Consider the following 18,971-nt stretch of genomic DNA (forward strand, 5'->3'; position numbering starts at 1 on the left):
TGTCTCTCTAATGATCAATCCATCCATCCATCCATCCCTGTCTCTCTAATGATCAATCCATCCATCCATCCATCCCGGTCTCTCTAATGATCCATCCATCCATCCATCCATCCATCCATCCATCCATCCATCCCGGTCTCTCTAATGATCCATCCATCCATCCATCCATCCCTGTCTCTCTAATGATCAATCCATCCATCCATCCATCCATCCATCCATCCCTGTCTCTCTAATGATCAATCCATCCATCCATCCATCCATCCCTGTCTCTCTAATGATCAATCCATCCATCCATCCATCCCTGTCTCTCTAATGATCAATCCATCCATCCATCCATCCATCCATCCATCCATCCCGGTCTCTCTAATGATCCATCCATCCATCCATCCATCCATGTCTCTCTAATGATCAATCCATCCATCCATCCATCCATCCTTGTCTCTCTAATGATCCATCCATCCATCCATCCATCCATCCATCCATCCCTGTCTCTCTAATGATCCATCCATCCATCCATCCATCCCTGTCTCTCTAATGATCAATCCATCCATCCATCCATCCATCCATCCATCCATCCATCCATCCCGGTCTCTCTAATGATCCATCCATCCATCCATCCATCCATCCATCCCTGTCTCTCTAATGATCAATCCATCCATCCATCCATCCATCCATCCCTGTCTCTCTAATGATCAATCATCCATCCATCCATCCATCCATCCATCCCTGTCTCTAATGATCAATCCATCCATCCATCCATCCCTGTCTCTCTAATGATCAATCCATCCATCCAGCCATCCCTGTCTCTCTAATGATCAATCCATCCATCCATCTATCCCGGTCTCTCTAATGATCCATCCATCCATCCATCCATCCATCCATCCCGGTCTCTCTAATGATCCATCCATCCCATCCATCCATCCAACCATCCATCCATCCCTGTCTCTCTAATGATCAATCCATCCATCCATCCATCCATCCATCCATCCCTGTCTCTCTAATGATCAATCCATCCATCCATCCATCCATCCATCCATCCATCCATCCCTGTCTCTCTAATGATCAATCCATCCATCCATCCATCCCTGTCTCTCTAATGATCAATCCATCCATCCATCCATCCATCCATCCCTGTCTCTCTAATGATCAATCCATCCATCCATCCATCCATCCCTGTCTCTAATGATCAATCCATCCATCCATCCATCCATCCATCCATCCATCCATCCATCCATCCCTGTCTCTCTAATGATCCATCCATCCATCCATCCATCCATCCCTGTCTCTCTAATGATCAATCCATCCATCCATCCATCCATCCATCCATCCATCCATCCCTGTCTCTCTAATGATCAATCCATCCATCCATCCCTGTCTCTCTAATGATCCATCCATCCATCCATCCCTGTCTCTCTAATGATCAATCCATCCATCCATCCATCCATCCATCCATCCCTGTCTCTCTAATGATCAATCCATCCATCCATCCATCCATCCATCCCTGTCTCTCTAATGATCCATCCATCCATCCATCCATCCATCCATCCCTGTCTCTCTAATGATCAATCCATCCATCCATCCATCCATCCATCCATCCATCCATCCCTGTCTCTCTAATGATCCATCCATCCATCCATCCCTGTCTCTCTAATGATCAATCCATCCATCCATCCATCCATCCATCCATCCATCCCTGTCTCTCTAATGATCCATCCATCCATCCATCCATCCATCCATCCCTGTCTCTCTAATGATCAATCCATCCATCCATCCATCCATCCCTGTCTCTCTAATGATCAATCCATCCATCCATCCCTGTCTCTCTAATGATCAATCCATCCATCCATCCATCCATCCATCCATCCATCCATCCATCCCTGTCTCTCTAATGATCAATACATCCATCCATCCATCCATCCATCCGTCTCTCTAATGATCCATCCATCCATCCATCCATCCATCCCTGTCTCTCTAATGATCAATCCATCCATCCATCCATCCATCCATCCATCCATCCATCCATCCATCCATCCCGGTCTCTCTAATGATCCATCCATCCATCCATCCATCCCTGTCTCTCTAATGATCAATCCATCCATCCATCCATCCATCCATCCATCCATCCCTGTCTCTCTAATGATCAATCCATCCATCCATCCATCCCTGTCTCTCTAATGATCAATCCATCCATCCATCCATCCATCCATCCCGGTCTCTCTAATGATCCATCCATCCATCCATCCATCCATCCATCCATCCATCCCGGTCTCTCTAATGATCCATCCATCCATCCATCCATCCCTGTCTCTCTAATGATCAATCCATCCATCCATCCATCCATCCATCCATCCCTGTCTCTCTAATGATCAATCCATCCATCCATCCATCCATCCCTGTCTCTCTAATGATCAATCCATCCATCCATCCATCCCTGTCTCTCTAATGATCAATCCATCCATCCATCCATCCATCCATCCATCCATCCATCCCGGTCTCTCTAATGATCCATCCATCCATCCATCCATCCATGTCTCTCTAATGATCAATCCATCCATCCATCCATCCTTGTCTCTCTAATGATCCATCCATCCATCCATCCATCCATCCCTGTCTCTCTAATGATCCATCCATCCATCCATCCATCCATCCCTGTCTCTCTAATGATCAATCCATCCATCCATCCATCCATCCATCCATCCATCCATCCATCCCGGTCTCTCTAATGATCCATCCATCCATCCATCCATCCATCCATCCCTGTCTCTCTAATGATCAATCCATCCATCCATCCATCCATCCATCCCTGTCTCTCTAATGATCAATCATCCATCCATCCATCCATCCATCCATCCCTGTCTCTAATGATCAATCCATCCATCCATCCATCCCTGTCTCTCTAATGATCAATCCATCCATCCAGCCATCCCTGTCTCTCTAATGATCAATCCATCCATCCATCTATCCCGTCTCTAATGATCCATCCATCCATCCATCCATCCATCCATCCCGTCTCTCTAATGATCCATCCATCCCATCCATCCATCCAACCATCCATCCATCCCTGTCTCTCTAATGATCAATCCATCCATCCATCCATCCATCCATCCATCCCTGTCTCTCTAATGATCAATCCATCCATCCATCCATCCATCCATCCATCCATCCATCCCTGTCTCTCTAATGATCAATCCATCCATCCATCCATCCCTGTCTCTCTAATGATCAATCCATCCATCCATCCATCCATCCATCCCTGTCTCTCTAATGATCAATCCATCCATCCATCCATCCATCCCTGTCTCTAATGATCAATCCATCCATCCATCCATCCATCCATCCATCCATCCATCCATCCATCCATCCATCCCTGTCTCTCTAATGATCCATCCATCCATCCATCCATCCATCCCTGTCTCTCTAATGATCAATCCATCCATCCATCCATCCATCCATCCATCCATCCCTGTCTCTCTAATGATCAATCCATCCATCCATCCCTGTCTCTCTAATGATCCATCCATCCATCCATCCCTGTCTCTCTAATGATCAATCCATCCATCCATCCATCCATCCCTGTCTCTCTAATGATCAATCCATCCATCCATCCATCCATCCATCCCTGTCTCTCTAATGATCCATCCATCCATCCATCCATCCATCCATCCCTGTCTCTCTAATGATCAATCCATCCATCCATCCATCCATCCATCCATCCATCCCTGTCTCTCTAATGATCCATCCATCCATCCATCCCTGTCTCTCTAATGATCAATCCATCCATCCATCCATCCATCCATCCATCCATCCCTGTCTCTCTAATGATCCATCCATCCATCCATCCATCCATCCATCCCTGTCTCTCTAATGATCAATCCATCCATCCATCCATCCATCCCTGTCTCTCTAATGATCAATCCATCCATCCATCCCTGTCTCTCTAATGATCAATCCATCCATCCATCCATCCATCCATCCATCCATCCATCCCTGTCTCTCTAATGATCAATACATCCATCCATCCATCCATCCGTCTCTCTAATGATCAATCCATCCATCCATCCATCTCTGTCTCTCTAATGATCCATCCATCCATCCATTTCTGTCTCTCTATTCATCCATCCATCCCTGTCTCTCTAATGATCAATTCATCCATCCATCCATCCATCCATCCCTGTCTCTCTAATGATCAATCAATCCATCCGTTTTGCTATTTTAGATTTCCTGTTTTTAGAAAGTGGGCGTAACCATTTGGGAAGTGCGCACATAAAGGAATATTCCGGATTCAATAAAAGTTAAGCTCAGCATTTATGACATAATGTTTAGTACCAGAGTGGTGGTGGCGTAGTGGGCTAAACCACATTACTGTTCATCAGAAGGTCGCTGGTTCAATCCCCACAGCAACCACCATTGTGTCCTTGAGCAAGTCACTTAACTCCAGGTTGCTCCGGGGGGATTGTCCCTGAAATAAGTGCACTGTAAGTCGCTTTGGATAAAAGCATCTGCCAAATGCATAAATGTAAATGTAGTACCACAAAAATTTATTTTGACCTGTCCTGAGTCTGGGTTTCAGTGAGACACTTACAATGGAAGTGAATGGAGCCAATCCGTAAATGTTAGAAATACTCACAGTTTCAAAAGTATAGCCACAAGATGTAAACAATATGCACGTTAACATGATTTAAGTGTGATAAAAATTACTTACTAACATATTCTGTCTAAAGTTAAATACAATTTTACAACTTGATGACATAACACAGTAAACTCCAACACCCTAAAAAGACCATACAAATTATGATTTAAACAACTTTAAGGCTCAAATAATAGATGAATATTAAGAGAAATAATGTGTTTTTAAAAAATGATAAGCTTCACATTTCCGCCTTTAAACCCTCCTAAATGGGCCCATACACTTCTTTTGTAAGTGCTTCAGTGTGAAAATCATAAAACGTTTTTTAAAGAAAAGTATTTTTTTTTTGTAATCAACATTATGCCACAAATGCTGTCGATTGAGCTTAACTTTAAGTATTGAACCAGGAGTGTTACTTTAATGGGGAAGTGCTCATTGGCAATTTTAGGAAATCTTAACTTTTTTGATGTGCAAATGCTGCTTTTTTTTTATCTGTCCCATTTATTGCATTTATTTGTGTTGTTTTCAACTCTCATTTTATCTCTAATTCTTATTTATGTATTTAATGTGCCTTTATAATAATGGGGAGGCAAGGGTTTATTTAACTAAATGTAATGTTGCAATTAGAAAAGGTGGAAAAACTGTGCATTTAAAAAAGCAGCCACTAGAGGCACTAGACTAATGGACGGATCATGTTTGAAGCACACGTTTAACAAGGTTGTTTGTTAACACTACTCTGGCCTGCATTGTTAGGCAGGGGATTGGGTGCTGTTTTAGTACCCCAAATATTTCTAGCTTTTAGTTTTTTTTAATCTAATTAACCTTGGTTTTAATGTACACTCTAAAAAGCTATTTATTTGCACATTTTGTACCTTTACATATTAAACCCACTTTTTGGAACTCTATTCATTCTCCATGGTGTGATTCTCCTTGTGACTGCCTTGGTCCCTATCACAGGGCACAACAGTCTGGTTTCTGAATTAAAAATCCCATACATTTGTTTTCATAAATGTCTGGAGGAAGTTAGCAAGACTGCTCACATCATTTATAAGCTTAAGAGTGTTTTTTTTAAAGCTGGGTGTATCTTGCTGGTTTGTTTGTTGAACATTTTCAGATATCATCTCAAAACATTGTCAAATTATCTTTTCAATCATTTTTACATGTCATTAGGAAATCTCCATCCTGATTGGTGGTTGCTATGTTGCAAAAAGTTACTTTCCATGCAGTCATGGTCAGTGGTCCGGTTTCATCTGGTTGGAGTCGGCAGTGATTTGGTTCTACTTGATACCGTACATCCGCTCAATGTCAGTCTGGTAGTGAGTTTTTAGCTCTTTGCGTTTGAGTTTAAAAGCGTCTGTCACCAAGCCGGTCTCTGGGGTCCAGGGCTCAGAGCTCAAGCGGATCTTACGAGGAATCTCAAACCGCTCCAACTGGGCTGTTAAACAAACAGGAATGGGAAGTCTATTATAATCAGAACTAAACTAGAGAGTGGTAAAAACAGAATGACAACATTTGAAAATATCGAACACGTATATAATATATACCATTTTGTATAGAAATCAATGAACATTTAAAGTAGGGGACTAAATGACTGAACATTGGGGCCAATATTCTATTAGTGCTGTAAATATGACACTTAGGTGATGTTCTCAGTGTGCTCATTGAATAAGCTGCCAGAACACTCATAAATACATCTATATAATTAAATGCATCAAATATGCTGTTTAAAGTCAACATAAAACAGGACCAGTGCTAAATATGATCTGGGCATTGCCATGATATATAAATGCTTTGCAATTTAAATATATATATATATATATATATATATATATATATATATATATATATATATATATATTACATATATATATATATATATATATTACATATATATATATATATATATTATATATATACACTCACCTAAAGGATTATTAGGAACACCTGTTCAATTTCTTATTAATGCAATTATCTAATCAACCAATCACATGGCAGTTGCTTCAATGCATTTAGGGGTGTCGTCCTGGTCAAGACAATCTCCTGAACTCCAAACTGAATGTCAGAATGGGAAGGAAAGGTGATTTAAGCAATTTTGAGCGTGGCATGGTTGTTGGTGCCAGACGGGCCGGTCTGAGTATTTCACAATCTGCTCAGTTACTGGGATTTTCACACACAACCATTTCTAGGGTTTACAAAGAATGGTGTGAAAAGGGAAAACATCCAGTATGCGGCAGTCCTGTGGGCTGAAAATGCCTTGTTGATGCTAGAGGTCAGAGGAGAATGGGCCGACTGATTCAAGCTGATAGAAGAGCAACTTTGACTGAAATAACCACTGCTACAACCGAGGTATGCAGCAAAGCATTTGTGAAGCCACAACACGCACAACCTTGAGGCGGATGGGCTACAACAGCAGAAGACCCCACCGGTACCACTCATCTCCACTACAAATAGGAAAAAGAGGCTACAATTTGCAAGAGCTCACCAAAATTGGACAGTTGAAGACTGGAAAAATGTTGCCTGGTCTGATGAGTCTCGATTTCTGTTGAGACATTCAGATGGTAGAGTCAGAATTTGGCGTAAACAGAATGAGAACATGGATCCATCATGCCTTGTTACCACTGTGCAGGCTGGTGGTGGTGGTGTAATGGTGTGGGGGATGTTTTCTTGGCACACTTTAGGCCCCTTAGTGCCAATTGGGCATCGTTTAAATGCCACGGCCTACCTGAGCATTGTTTCTGACCATGTCCATCCCTTTATGGCCACCATGTACCCATCCTCTGATGGCTACTTCCAGCAGGATAATGCACCATGTCACAAAGCTCGAATCATTTCAAATTGGTTTCTTGAACATGACAATGAGTTCACTGTACTAAAATGGCCTCCACAGTCACCAGATCTCAACCCAATAGAGCATCTTTGGGATGTGGTGGAACGGGAGCTTCGTGCCCTGGATGTGCATCCCACAAATCTCCATCAACTGCAAGATGCTATCCTATCAATATGGGCCAACATTTCTAAAGAATGCTTTCAGCACCTTGTTGAATCAATGCCACGTAGAATTAAGGCAGTTCTGAAGGCTAAAGGGGGTCAAACACAGTATTAGTATGGTGTTCCTAATAATCCTTTAGGTGAGTGTATATATATATATATATATATATATATATATATAAAATATGCATATATATTAGGGCTGTCAATCAATAACAATTTTTAATCGAATTAATTACATGGTGTCCCGATTAATTAATCGCATATACAAATAATTGCTGAAAGCCCCTCATATAACAATAATTCAATAAATAATGATGAAATAGTTATACACAATTATCTTAAAAAAAATAAATAAATAAAATATATATATATATATATATATATATATATATATATGATAGTATATATATATATATATATATATAAAATGCTGAAGTCTAGCTTTAATAGTGTAGTAGTAATACAAGCGATCTGTTGAATGTAAACAATAGCTGATGCAGATTCACTTCACGTCACCTAACTGGCTCATATCACACACAAAAATTGATCATTTGCCACCACCTGCTGGCTAACATATGTAATGTAAAAAGAGACACATACAGCAGCTCCTAACACATATGCACTGCTCTTACACTTTAGTTTAGAACGGCATGAACACAAGTGGATGATACACACAGTGAAGCGTCCATGTGCTGATGGTGTCAGACCATCAGTGCTCATGGAACATCTCTCATCCAATCAGATTCGAGGACCGGAACTAACTGTTGTATGTGTATATCTCTCTCTCTCTCTCTCTCTCTCTCTATATATGTATTTCACATTGTGGTAATGAGAAAATCAGAACAATCGTTTTTGCACTGCAGTAATTAGAATTCAAAGGTAAAATGTGCATTACTGCCATGAAAATAATCTTAATGGCCTTAAAAATTGGCTTCATTATCTATATGCAAAATATAATTTCTTATTTGTTTATTTTAGACTACAAATAGGACAAGGATATTTTCTTCACAGGTTTCGTGAGAATCACCCTGTTAGATCATGTGTCACCTGTCAGTGCTGCGTCTGTGATGACCGTAAGCACCTCCTCTTCAATGAGAGGGCTGTTACAAAGCTCCTCCCACGAACCTCTGACACACTTCCTTTCTGCCAGCGCCAGGAGCTGCTTCTGATTGGGTACCACGAAGCCAATCACAAAAGATTCATCACTGGAAAACAGGAAGAGGAGGGACTGGGGTCATTTTTTGGTTCTGACAATAAGTGCACATATTCTTGTGTAACTTTGGAAAGTCATAGATGATATGGTCAGTTGGTCATGGCTGATAAAAACATACAGTATACTTCCTTTTTAAGGCAAAAACACGTTTGATGTGAATGGCCTCTAAGGCGTATTAGTAATAATACTTTTATTTATACAGCATCTATTAGCCGTTGAGCACAAAGTGCTTCAGAAAACATAAAAATAGAAACACAGTAAAACACAGCACATTCACTTAATAATAAAAGCCAGTCTATACGAATGACGTTTTAAAAGAGACTTGATTAAGTGTTGACTAATCTAAACTTTTTTTGTAAGAATCATGACCGATTATTACAACCTCTGTTTTATCAGTATTTAACTGAAGAAAATAACATGTCATCCACTTTTGTATATCTCCTATACACGTTTGAAGAACATTTAAATTAGTCAGATCATAGTCTGTATAGCATTGAAAATGTATGTTGTATTTACGAATCACAGAACCAAGCGGACATATGTACTGTATAGTGAAAACTATTTTGGCCCTAACACGGATCCTTGCGGAACACCACAATTAACTTTTGAAGAGGAACTTTTATCTCCATGATCAACTGTATCAAATGCTGCAATTAAATCAAGTAACACAAATATGGAGCTTTCTCCAGCATCCTCCGCCATCAATAAGTCATTGGTCACAATAAAAGGGCAGTTTCTTTACTGTGGTTCTCTAAAACCTGATGGATATTTCTCAAAAATATTGGTATCCTTCACTACCTCCAACCGTTGCTTAGCTACTGCTTTATTATTTTTGAAATGAAAGATCATTTTGAGATTAGTCAATAGTTATTAGTAAGGTGTAGGTTTAAACTGTGTGTTTTGGTTTTTGCATCTGTCCGTGCTGTTTTTCAGTTGTTTATCTGTGTAAACATGCACTAGATAGACATGTTTTTTATGCATCTCAAACAGGAGCGTTGCACATTTTAGACGTCACATTAAGTTCAAAAGAAAGTCTATTTTTAAAAACACATCTCGCATTGTTTTCCGAACGAACGCATTTGACGTGAACAGCCTCTAAGGCACTTGTTAGTAAGGTTGTTGTTGAAGGTGTTTTGGTTGGTGTAGGTGCAGATTGTGCTTTGGATTGGCACCTGTTAGCATAAGCACAGATGTTATCGATGAGAGGGCAGTTTTTCAAGACGGCCTCCACCTTTCCCAGGGACACGTATTCTCCTGCCTGTAGCTTCACCAGGTCTTTCCTACGGTCTAATATACACATACAAACACAAAAATATGCATATTAGCAGATTCAATCTGGTGTATGAGAGTTTGTGGAACAGGAAGTTCCCCTTTCTCTCCCTGCTGGGTTGTACAGCGTTATCAGCTTGCTGCAAGTTCTTATCGCTTTACGGGAATAAGTCAACAGTGATATGTGTCATTTACAGGAAGTACAGGAGTAAAACATGTTATTGTAATGGAAAGGGGAGTTCTATTTAGTCTCTTCTGCCAAATCTTTCTTTATGGTGTTCTGCCCTAAATCTCTTTGTCAGCCTTGCTCTCTCACCAATAATCTTCAGGCAACCGTCTCCGTGAAACTCGCCAATGTCTCCGGTGCAGAACCATCTCTGGCCTTTCTTATCCACAAAGAAATCTTCACAGTTCTTCTCCTTGTTCTTGTAGTAACCCATGGATACATTGGAGCCCCCAATCAGAATCTCTCCTCGTGGACAAGGCTTGTCTGTGCTCCGATACCCACCTGGATACAGACAGGTTGCATTGTGATGTCATAAAACAGCGGGATAAAAGACTAGACAGTATAGAGCTCAACAGAAGGTTTCTAGAAATAACTAGAGAAAATCACTAGGACTAACATCACGTCGTATTTACAATTTCTGACCTCATAAGTACGAACTTCTCATTTGACCCACATGCTTCTGTAGAAGCAACAATTGTGATTTCAACTTCATTGCATCATACCATAAAAAATGTGAAGTTACTGTGTATTATTTGCAGAACAGTTTTGACTTTCCATACAAGGTTGTAAATAGACTTTTGTTTTGTGTGTGTGTTATGATGCTGACCCTTTATCCAGTCCTTCAGTTGAATTTCACAGCAAACCAGAGGTGCGCCAACTCTTCCTGTACTGTAATCCCAAACTACACAATCACAGACAGACAATAAGATCACTTAAAACAATACTTGCTTTGCTGAAAGGGCACAGTTACGTAATAATTTCCATTGCAGAAAAAAAACAGATGACTGAATGCTTCTTCGATAAGATGTCTCATTTTTTACGAGTCACCAGCTGCTTGAACTCTTCCACCACTGACTCCTCTGAGAACATAAACTTCAATCATTTTACCAGGCAACAGTCCTAAACAACTGTTCTTCTGTGACTGTTCTGAATTTGACTCTCTTCTACAGAACACAAACAGTTATTTAGAAGAATATCTCAGCTCTGTAGGTCCATACAATGCAAGTCAAGATGGTCCAAAACTTTGAAGCTCAAAAAAGCACACAAAGGCAGCATAAAAGTAATCCTTACGACTCCAGTGTTTAAAGAAGTGATATGATTTATCGTTTGAGTGAGAAACAGATCAATAGTTCAGTCCATTTGACTATAAACTCTTCCCTGCCCAGTAGGTGGCGATATGCATGAAGAATGCGCATCGCCGAAATCAAAAGAAGAACTCTTTGGCCTTGTTCGGACTGCCACTAAAAATCTGCTTTTTTTGCATATCCAGATTATCCAGATGAGTTTTTGGTAGTCTGGACAGCAAAAAAAAATCTGATTCAAACCACATCGGGAGGTGGTTTCAAATGTGTTTCAAATTGTTTTTTTCCAGATGCGTCTCAGTCCGGACGCTCTGGCTGCTCGAATCGGATTTCAAATGGTTTTTTGCGTGACTGCAGCACAGAACATCACAATATTTACCAGTCTCCAGGAGTTCTGCACAGTGACTGGACAGGGCGCTTATTTGGAGAGCGAGTTGATGCACCTTCATTTTTCCTGCATCTGTTTTGAAAGCATCGACACGTGGGTACATGTCACATGGGTACACCTACGTCGTTACCAAAGCAACCCATGCATGTGGAGTGGTGGTGGCGTAGTGGTCTAAAGCACATAACTTGTAATCAGAAGGTCGCTGGTTCAATCCCCACAGCCACCACCATTGTGTCCTTGAGCAAGGCACTTAACTCCAGGTTGCTTCGGGGGGGGGGATTGTAAGTGCACTGCAAGTCGCTTTGGATCAAAGCGTCTGCCAAATGCATAAATGTAAATGTAAATGCATATAGTTTGGTTATGTCTGAACGTGCAAATCTGATTTGATCACTTGCAATTAATAGTGCAGACAGTCTGCCTGAAAAAATCTGATTTGCCAGCAGTCTGAACATAGCCTAAGTAGAAAAGAGCACTCCGAAGGGCTGTTTGGAAGTGGAGATTAATAGTAAAAAAGGATATTGATCTGTTTCTCACCCACACCTATCATATCGCTTCTGAAGACATGGATTAAACCACTGGAGTTGAATGGATTACATTTAAGCTGCCTTTATATGCTTTTTTGAGCTTCAAAGTTTTTGACTCTTTTCACTTGCATTGTATGGACCTATTTTATTTTTTTAAGACAACAGAATAATTTTTTCTTTTAATTGTTTAAATATTCATGATGGTGTTTCTAACACCATTTAAATTATTATTAGATTGTCAGGCGCACAAACATAGTGCACATGCGAAAATGTGCATAATAATGTTTGAAATGATAATGGTGCTGATGCAAGGGTATTAATCTCACGCTGGCTGATGGTTCCAGCTCCGCAGGTCTCTGTGAGGCCGTAACCCTGACCCACCGGACAGCAGAAACAAATGTTCATGAACCGCTGGGTTGCAGCAGACAGAGGGGCTCCGCCTGACAATAACACCCGTAAACGCCCACCTAATAATGCCCGAACCTTCCGGAAAACCAGCCTTGAGAGAGCGAGAGAAAGAGAGAGAGAGAATAAACATGCAAGAATAAGATTTTAAATAATTAACCGGTTCACAACTGCAGTTTATTTGTAAGAGTGAGACGTTGCAAGCCAGACTCAAACACGCATTACCCGTTTGAGCATCAGAAGCATGTACGCTGGCCATAGCTTCAAAAGTAAAACATTTATTTATAATGAAAGTCGGCTTTGTGTGTATTCTCAGGAAGCAACTGTATGTGATAGTATGTCAGTGAGTGTGTGTAGGGAATATACTTGTCACACAGCGGGGTGGTGTATCCCATAGCAAGCTGCTCCATCTTATAGTTGTATGCCAGTGAAAACAGAGTCCTCTGAAGAAGGTTCATATCTTCCACTTTTAGCATCACATTCTTATAAATCCGATCCATTATTTCCTAAACACAGAGAGACAGAGATAATAGTGTGCATATAAATGGCTGCCTATGATGTCATTTCGCTTAAACTTTCCCACAGATAACTAATGACACACTATGGTAATAGAATGTTTTTGGACCTGTAACATGATATGACTATGATTTATGGACATGTCCCATCATGGCAATACCGTGTTTTGGGGCATGTACCATGGTAATGCCACATTTCTGAACCTGCACCATGGTATTACCATGTTTTGGAGCATATACCATGGTAATACCATGTTTTATGGACCCATACCATGGTAATGGCATGTTTTGGGGCATGTACCACCATGTTTTGGGACATGTACCTTGTTTTTGGACTTGTACCATCATTGTAATATCATGTTTAACGGACATGTACCATGAATGGTAATACCATGTTTTATGAACCCGTATCATGGTATTACCATGATTTTGGACTTTTAACATGATAATACTATGTTTTTGGACCTACACTATATTTTATGTTCCTGCACCATGATAGTACCATGTTTTATCGACCTGCCCCATGGTATTACCAGGTTTTGGAGCATACACCAGGGAAATACCATGTTTTCTGGACCCGTACCATGGTAATACCATGTTTTGGGGCATGTACCATGATAATTCCATGTTATATGGACCTGTAACATGGTATTACCCTGTTTTTGGACCTCTCCCATAGTAATACCATGTTTTGTGGCATTTAACATAATAATACCATCTTTTTGGACCTATACCATAGTATTACCCCGTTTATGGACCTGTACCATGGTAATACCATGTTTTATGGACCTGTATCATGGTAATACCATGTTTTATGGACATGTCCCATCATGGTAATACCATTTTTTATGGACCTGCACCATGTTAAAACCATGTGTTGGGTCATTTACCATGGCAACACCATGTTTTTGGACCTGTACCATGGTAACACCATGTTTTATGGACATGTACTATGGTAATACCATGTTTTATGAACCTGTACCATGGTATTACCATGATCATGGACCTTTACCATGATAATAACATGTTTTGGTGGCATGAACCATGGTAATACCATGTTTTTGGGGCCTGTAATACGGTAACACTATATTTTATGTACCTGTACCATGGTAATACCATGTTTTGGGGTATGTGCCATGGTAATACCCTGTTTTATGGACCTGTATCATGGTAATACCATGTTGTTGGACATGTACAATGGAAATATCACATTTTTGGACCTGTACCACAGTAATACCATTTTTTTATGGACCTGTACCATGGTAATACCATGTTTTGGGACATGTACCACGTTTTTGGTAATACCATGTTTTTTGGGCCTGTACCATGGTAATAACTTGTTTTTGGACTTGTACCATCATGGTAATACCATGTTATTGGTGTAAATTGAAAATGAAGTATCAAAAAAATACCATGGTCCATGAATATAAGGATCATTCAGAACCATAGTATTACCATTCAATACCATGACTTTACCATGGTACCACCACAGCATTTTTTGTAAGGAAAGAGTTACTGCTGATATTTTCCACTCAGTAAGATGGAAGGGTGGAAAATCTTTCTGAATATTTTTTCAAATGTTCCCTCAAGATTACTCTGATATTCTCCCACTATCCATGACAGCTGCTGTGTTTATGGAAGTTTGCTTTGCTGTTTCGCTTTCATTCCACCGGGAGGTCCATATCACAACCACACCAATACAGTGTGTGCATGTGTGCTGATACATTTACAGTGTTCTTGAACAAAAAAACGTGAAATTAAACATGAATAATTATGTATCTGCAGTTTATGAGTCACTGCTCGTGAGTGTGTGTGAGGGATAGCCACACCAGGCTTTCTCACGTTCTGTTTACAGCTGTGAATCGTTCTGGACAATCACATTTGCTGACATTCAACCCCAAAAGAGAGAAAGACTGAAAGAAAGAGAGAGAGATTCAGTCTTACTGGTACTGCTGCCATTAGAGTGGGCTGCAGGACTGTAGTGTCTCCTTTGCTTCCCTTCTTTATCTTTGTTGACTATAATGTAAAAAAAATGAGAGACAGATAAAATTTATTAAAAGCTACAAACATATCTGTAATATTCAGTTCATGAATGATCTCAAACCAGTCCCAGTTTCACTAAATGAGAAAACTCCCAAGTGTTTTTAATCACCGTCCACAATATACTATAATTTTCCACTGTGACATCATCTGACATTAAATGCTTGATTGCAGGGTTGTGGACTCGAGTCGCATGACTTGGACTCGACTTGGACTCGAGTCGCATGACTTGGACTCGAGTCGCATGACTTGGACTTGACTTGGACTCGAGTCGCATGACTTGGACTCGAGTCGCATGACTTGGACTCGAGTCGCATGACTTGGACTTGACTTGGACTCGAGTCGCATGACTCGGACTTGACTTGGACTCGAGTCGCATGACTTGGACTCGAGTCGCATGACTTGGACTCGAGTCGCATGACTTGGACTTGACGTGGACTCGAGTCACATGACTTGGACTCGAGTCGCATGACTTGGACTCGAGTCGCATGACTTGGACTTGACGTGGACTCGAGTCGCATGACTTGGACTTGACCTCGAGTCAACATAATTAAAGACGACCTGCGACTCGACTTAGACCTTGACAACAATGACTTGTGACTTGACTAGAACTCGAGCCCTCTGACTTGGAAAGTCTTGATACCTTCCAACCAAATTTTTAAAATGTGCAACAAATCAACGATTCATTTTACCCAATAAACAATTAATTAGATTTTCAAATCTGCATTTTCAAGCTCCACATGTACATGTACATTTACATTTATGCATTTGGCAGATGCTTTTATCCAATCCTGTGGGGATTGAACCAGCAACCTTCTGATTACCAGTTATGTGCTTTAGCCCACTATGCCACCACCACTCCATATGAACTTCACACCAATGAACTTCCATGAGAGTAGGACCAAGTTTGAAGATCACTCATTCAAGGATGACACAGCCAAAATGATACCAAAGGTAATTTGGATATAAAGAATACAATATCGAAGGCAACAAAGGGACTACAACATCTAGAACCTGTGGTTAAAAAATTACAGCCCTTTATCAACAAAGTCCAATTTTGTGAGGCATCTGAAAACCCACAGACTGAGGTATGTTGTGATAGTTAACTTTTACATGTCATCTTAGGTTCAGTAGCATTTAACATACTGGGTTAGCTAGCTAGCTACAAGGGATGGGACAATATATACAATTTTGATATATCGCAAACCCCCAAAAATAACAAACCGTATCAAGGCAAAACTTGATTTGACCACTGCTGTTCTTTTTCTACACTATTTACAGGGTTTGCACAAGTCCTTGTGCACAAGTTAGCTTTTAAGGAAGTACATTAATTTAATAATGTGTCTTTTAATATCCTTCCTGTTCTTTACAGCCAGATAAAAAAAGTTGACTTGGGACTTGCCCGTCTTGACTTGGGACTTGACTTGGGACTTGACTTGGGACTTGACCGTCTTGACTTGGGACTTGACTTGGGACTTGACTTGGGACTTGCCCGACTTGACTTGGGACTTGACTTGGGACTTGACTTGGGACTTGACTTGGGACTTGACTTGGGACTTGACTTGGGACTTGCCCGTCTTGACTTGCCCGTCTTGACTTGCCCGTCTTGACTTGCCCGTCTTGACTTGCCCGTCTTGACTTGCCCGTCTTGACTTGGGACTTGCCCGTCTTGACTTGGGACTTGCCCGTCTTGACTTGGGACTTGCCCGTCTTGACTTGGGACTTGCCCGTCTTGACTTGGGACTTGCCTTGAGACTTGAATGCAAAGACTTGAGACTTACTTTTGACTTGTAAAACAATGACTTGGTCCCAGCTCTGCTTGATTGTGACATGATCACAGAGTAATGAAATTATGAAATTATGTATAGTGACATCACAGGCCACTGCTTTAATCTCATCTTCTTAATTAGGATATTATAGAGCAATGATTTGATGCCCTGAGTTCTTAACGAAGTACAACAGTCTGGTTCCGGAAGTAAATATATCCCATCTATTTTTTCCTTAAGGGAATTGATTTTTAATGATAACTTATTAACCTTCTTATAACTTATAAAACTTATTAACCAATTTCTTCAAATCAAAGTTTATAATGTTTTGATTCACCTCAGAGCTCGTTGGTTTGTTTCATTTCTTTTATAAAGTAATTTATTAAATCGCTATGCAAAAAATGAATGGGGAAACAAAACAAAAATGACTGAAAAAGTGTGGGCACTGTTGGCTCTATTATGACATCATAGGGCCAGTGCTTTTATCTCTTGGTTGCTTATTTGTGACATCACTAAACAGTGCATTGTTCTCCCAAGTTCAGCATGAAAAAGTGTGTGTTTGCATCACCTGGTCAGCGAGTGTTTGTGGAGAAGAGTAGCCAATTCTACATCCATGAGCCAAACACACAATCTCAGCGCTCAACTCTAACACATGAGCCATTGGAAGGTAACCGATATACGTGTCATCCTCACTGCAAAAACAAAATAAACAGCAAAATAAATTAGAAATAAATGATTCCAGGGCTCACACACACAAAACTCCAATCAGACAATCCCGTTAAGAGCGAATACAGATAAAAACCACGTTTTTAAATTAAAACGAATAAATTTGTTATATAAATATTAAATAATAATAATTTTTTCTCTCTTTCTCAGTATCTCTCTCTCCATCTCTGTTTATTTTCACCATTAGAAATGACTGTTTTTCTAGGAAACACTGATAAACATATGATATCAACACACACATACAGCAGTGGCTGCACATGGCTGCATGTGCACTGTTGAGTCAGAGGCATGTCATGATAAATCACAGGATGTTATTGTGTGTGTGTGTGTATGTGTGTGTGTGTGTGTTTGTGTGTGTATGTGTGTGTGTGTGTGGATTGGTTTCCATACCCGAGGTTGGGAATCCTCCTGGCCATGCCTGTAACTCCTGCAATAATATTGCTGTGGGAGATCATGACTCCTTTCGGTATTCCTGTAGAACCACTGGTGTACATTATCACGGCCACATCAGATGCACACGGAGGCTGTCTTTGCATAGACACTGTGGAGAGACCAGCAGTGAAGTTACTACACATGACAAATGACTTTCTCTACAATGTAATGGGATTAATGTGTTCATGTCATGTCAAAATTAACATTATTATGAGATTCCGACTTGTAAAGTTTGTTCACGTCTTCATAAACTCAGAATTCAATGAAAACTTTGCAGTGTGAAAAACTCACTCCTCTGGCCTAAGAGGTGCATTAGCGACTGACGATAGGGGCTGTAGCCTTTAGCCTCCTCATTAGCGTGCCCACCTAACATGCCAGAGACGCCGGTTCGAATCACGCTCTGAGTGGGTCGAGCAAGTCCAGTTACACTTTGATCTTCTAATAAAGCAATTCTGACAACATACATCAGTGCTTTGATTTTCTAATTTTGACATCATAGAGCAGTGCTTTGATCTTCATATAAAGCAACTGACAACACAGAGCAGTGCTTGGATCTCATTTTCTAATTGTGACATCATAGAGCAGTGCTTTGATCTCATTTTCTAATTGTGACATCATAGAGCAGTGCATTGATCTTCTAATAAAGCATCTGTGACAACACAGGGCAGTGCTTGGATCTTCTAAAGAAGCAATTGTGACAACATGCATCAGTGCTTTAATTTTCTAATTTTGACATCATAGAGCAGTGCTTTGATCTTCATATAAAG

At 40.5% G+C, this 18,971-nt stretch overlaps 1 protein-coding gene across 1 annotated transcript in view; it reads right to left on the minus strand.

Annotated features, from left to right (window-relative positions):
• Nucleotides 1–5,670: 5,670 nt before the first annotated feature.
• Nucleotides 5,671–18,971, minus strand: part of LOC127630075 (fatty acid CoA ligase Acsl3-like) — a 32,841-nt gene continuing 19,540 nt past the window's right edge. The window contains exons 5-14 of the mRNA XM_052107485.1: nucleotides 18,163–18,313; nucleotides 17,615–17,738; nucleotides 15,185–15,256; nucleotides 13,092–13,231; nucleotides 12,647–12,819; nucleotides 10,934–11,008; nucleotides 10,417–10,608; nucleotides 10,004–10,118; nucleotides 8,666–8,823; nucleotides 5,671–6,062 (exon numbers count right to left, since the gene is read on the minus strand). Coding sequence (XP_051963445.1) covers nucleotides 5,905–6,062; nucleotides 8,666–8,823; nucleotides 10,004–10,118; nucleotides 10,417–10,608; nucleotides 10,934–11,008; nucleotides 12,647–12,819; nucleotides 13,092–13,231; nucleotides 15,185–15,256; nucleotides 17,615–17,738; nucleotides 18,163–18,313 — 1,358 coding nt within the window. The 3' untranslated portion in view covers nucleotides 5,671–5,904. The remainder of the gene's footprint in view (nucleotides 6,063–8,665; nucleotides 8,824–10,003; nucleotides 10,119–10,416; nucleotides 10,609–10,933; nucleotides 11,009–12,646; nucleotides 12,820–13,091; nucleotides 13,232–15,184; nucleotides 15,257–17,614; nucleotides 17,739–18,162; nucleotides 18,314–18,971) is intronic.

The sequence above is a fragment of the Xyrauchen texanus genome, chromosome 36 (assembly GCF_025860055.1).
Source record: "Xyrauchen texanus isolate HMW12.3.18 chromosome 36, RBS_HiC_50CHRs, whole genome shotgun sequence".
NCBI classification, from domain to species: Eukaryota; Metazoa; Chordata; class Actinopteri; order Cypriniformes; family Catostomidae; genus Xyrauchen; species Xyrauchen texanus.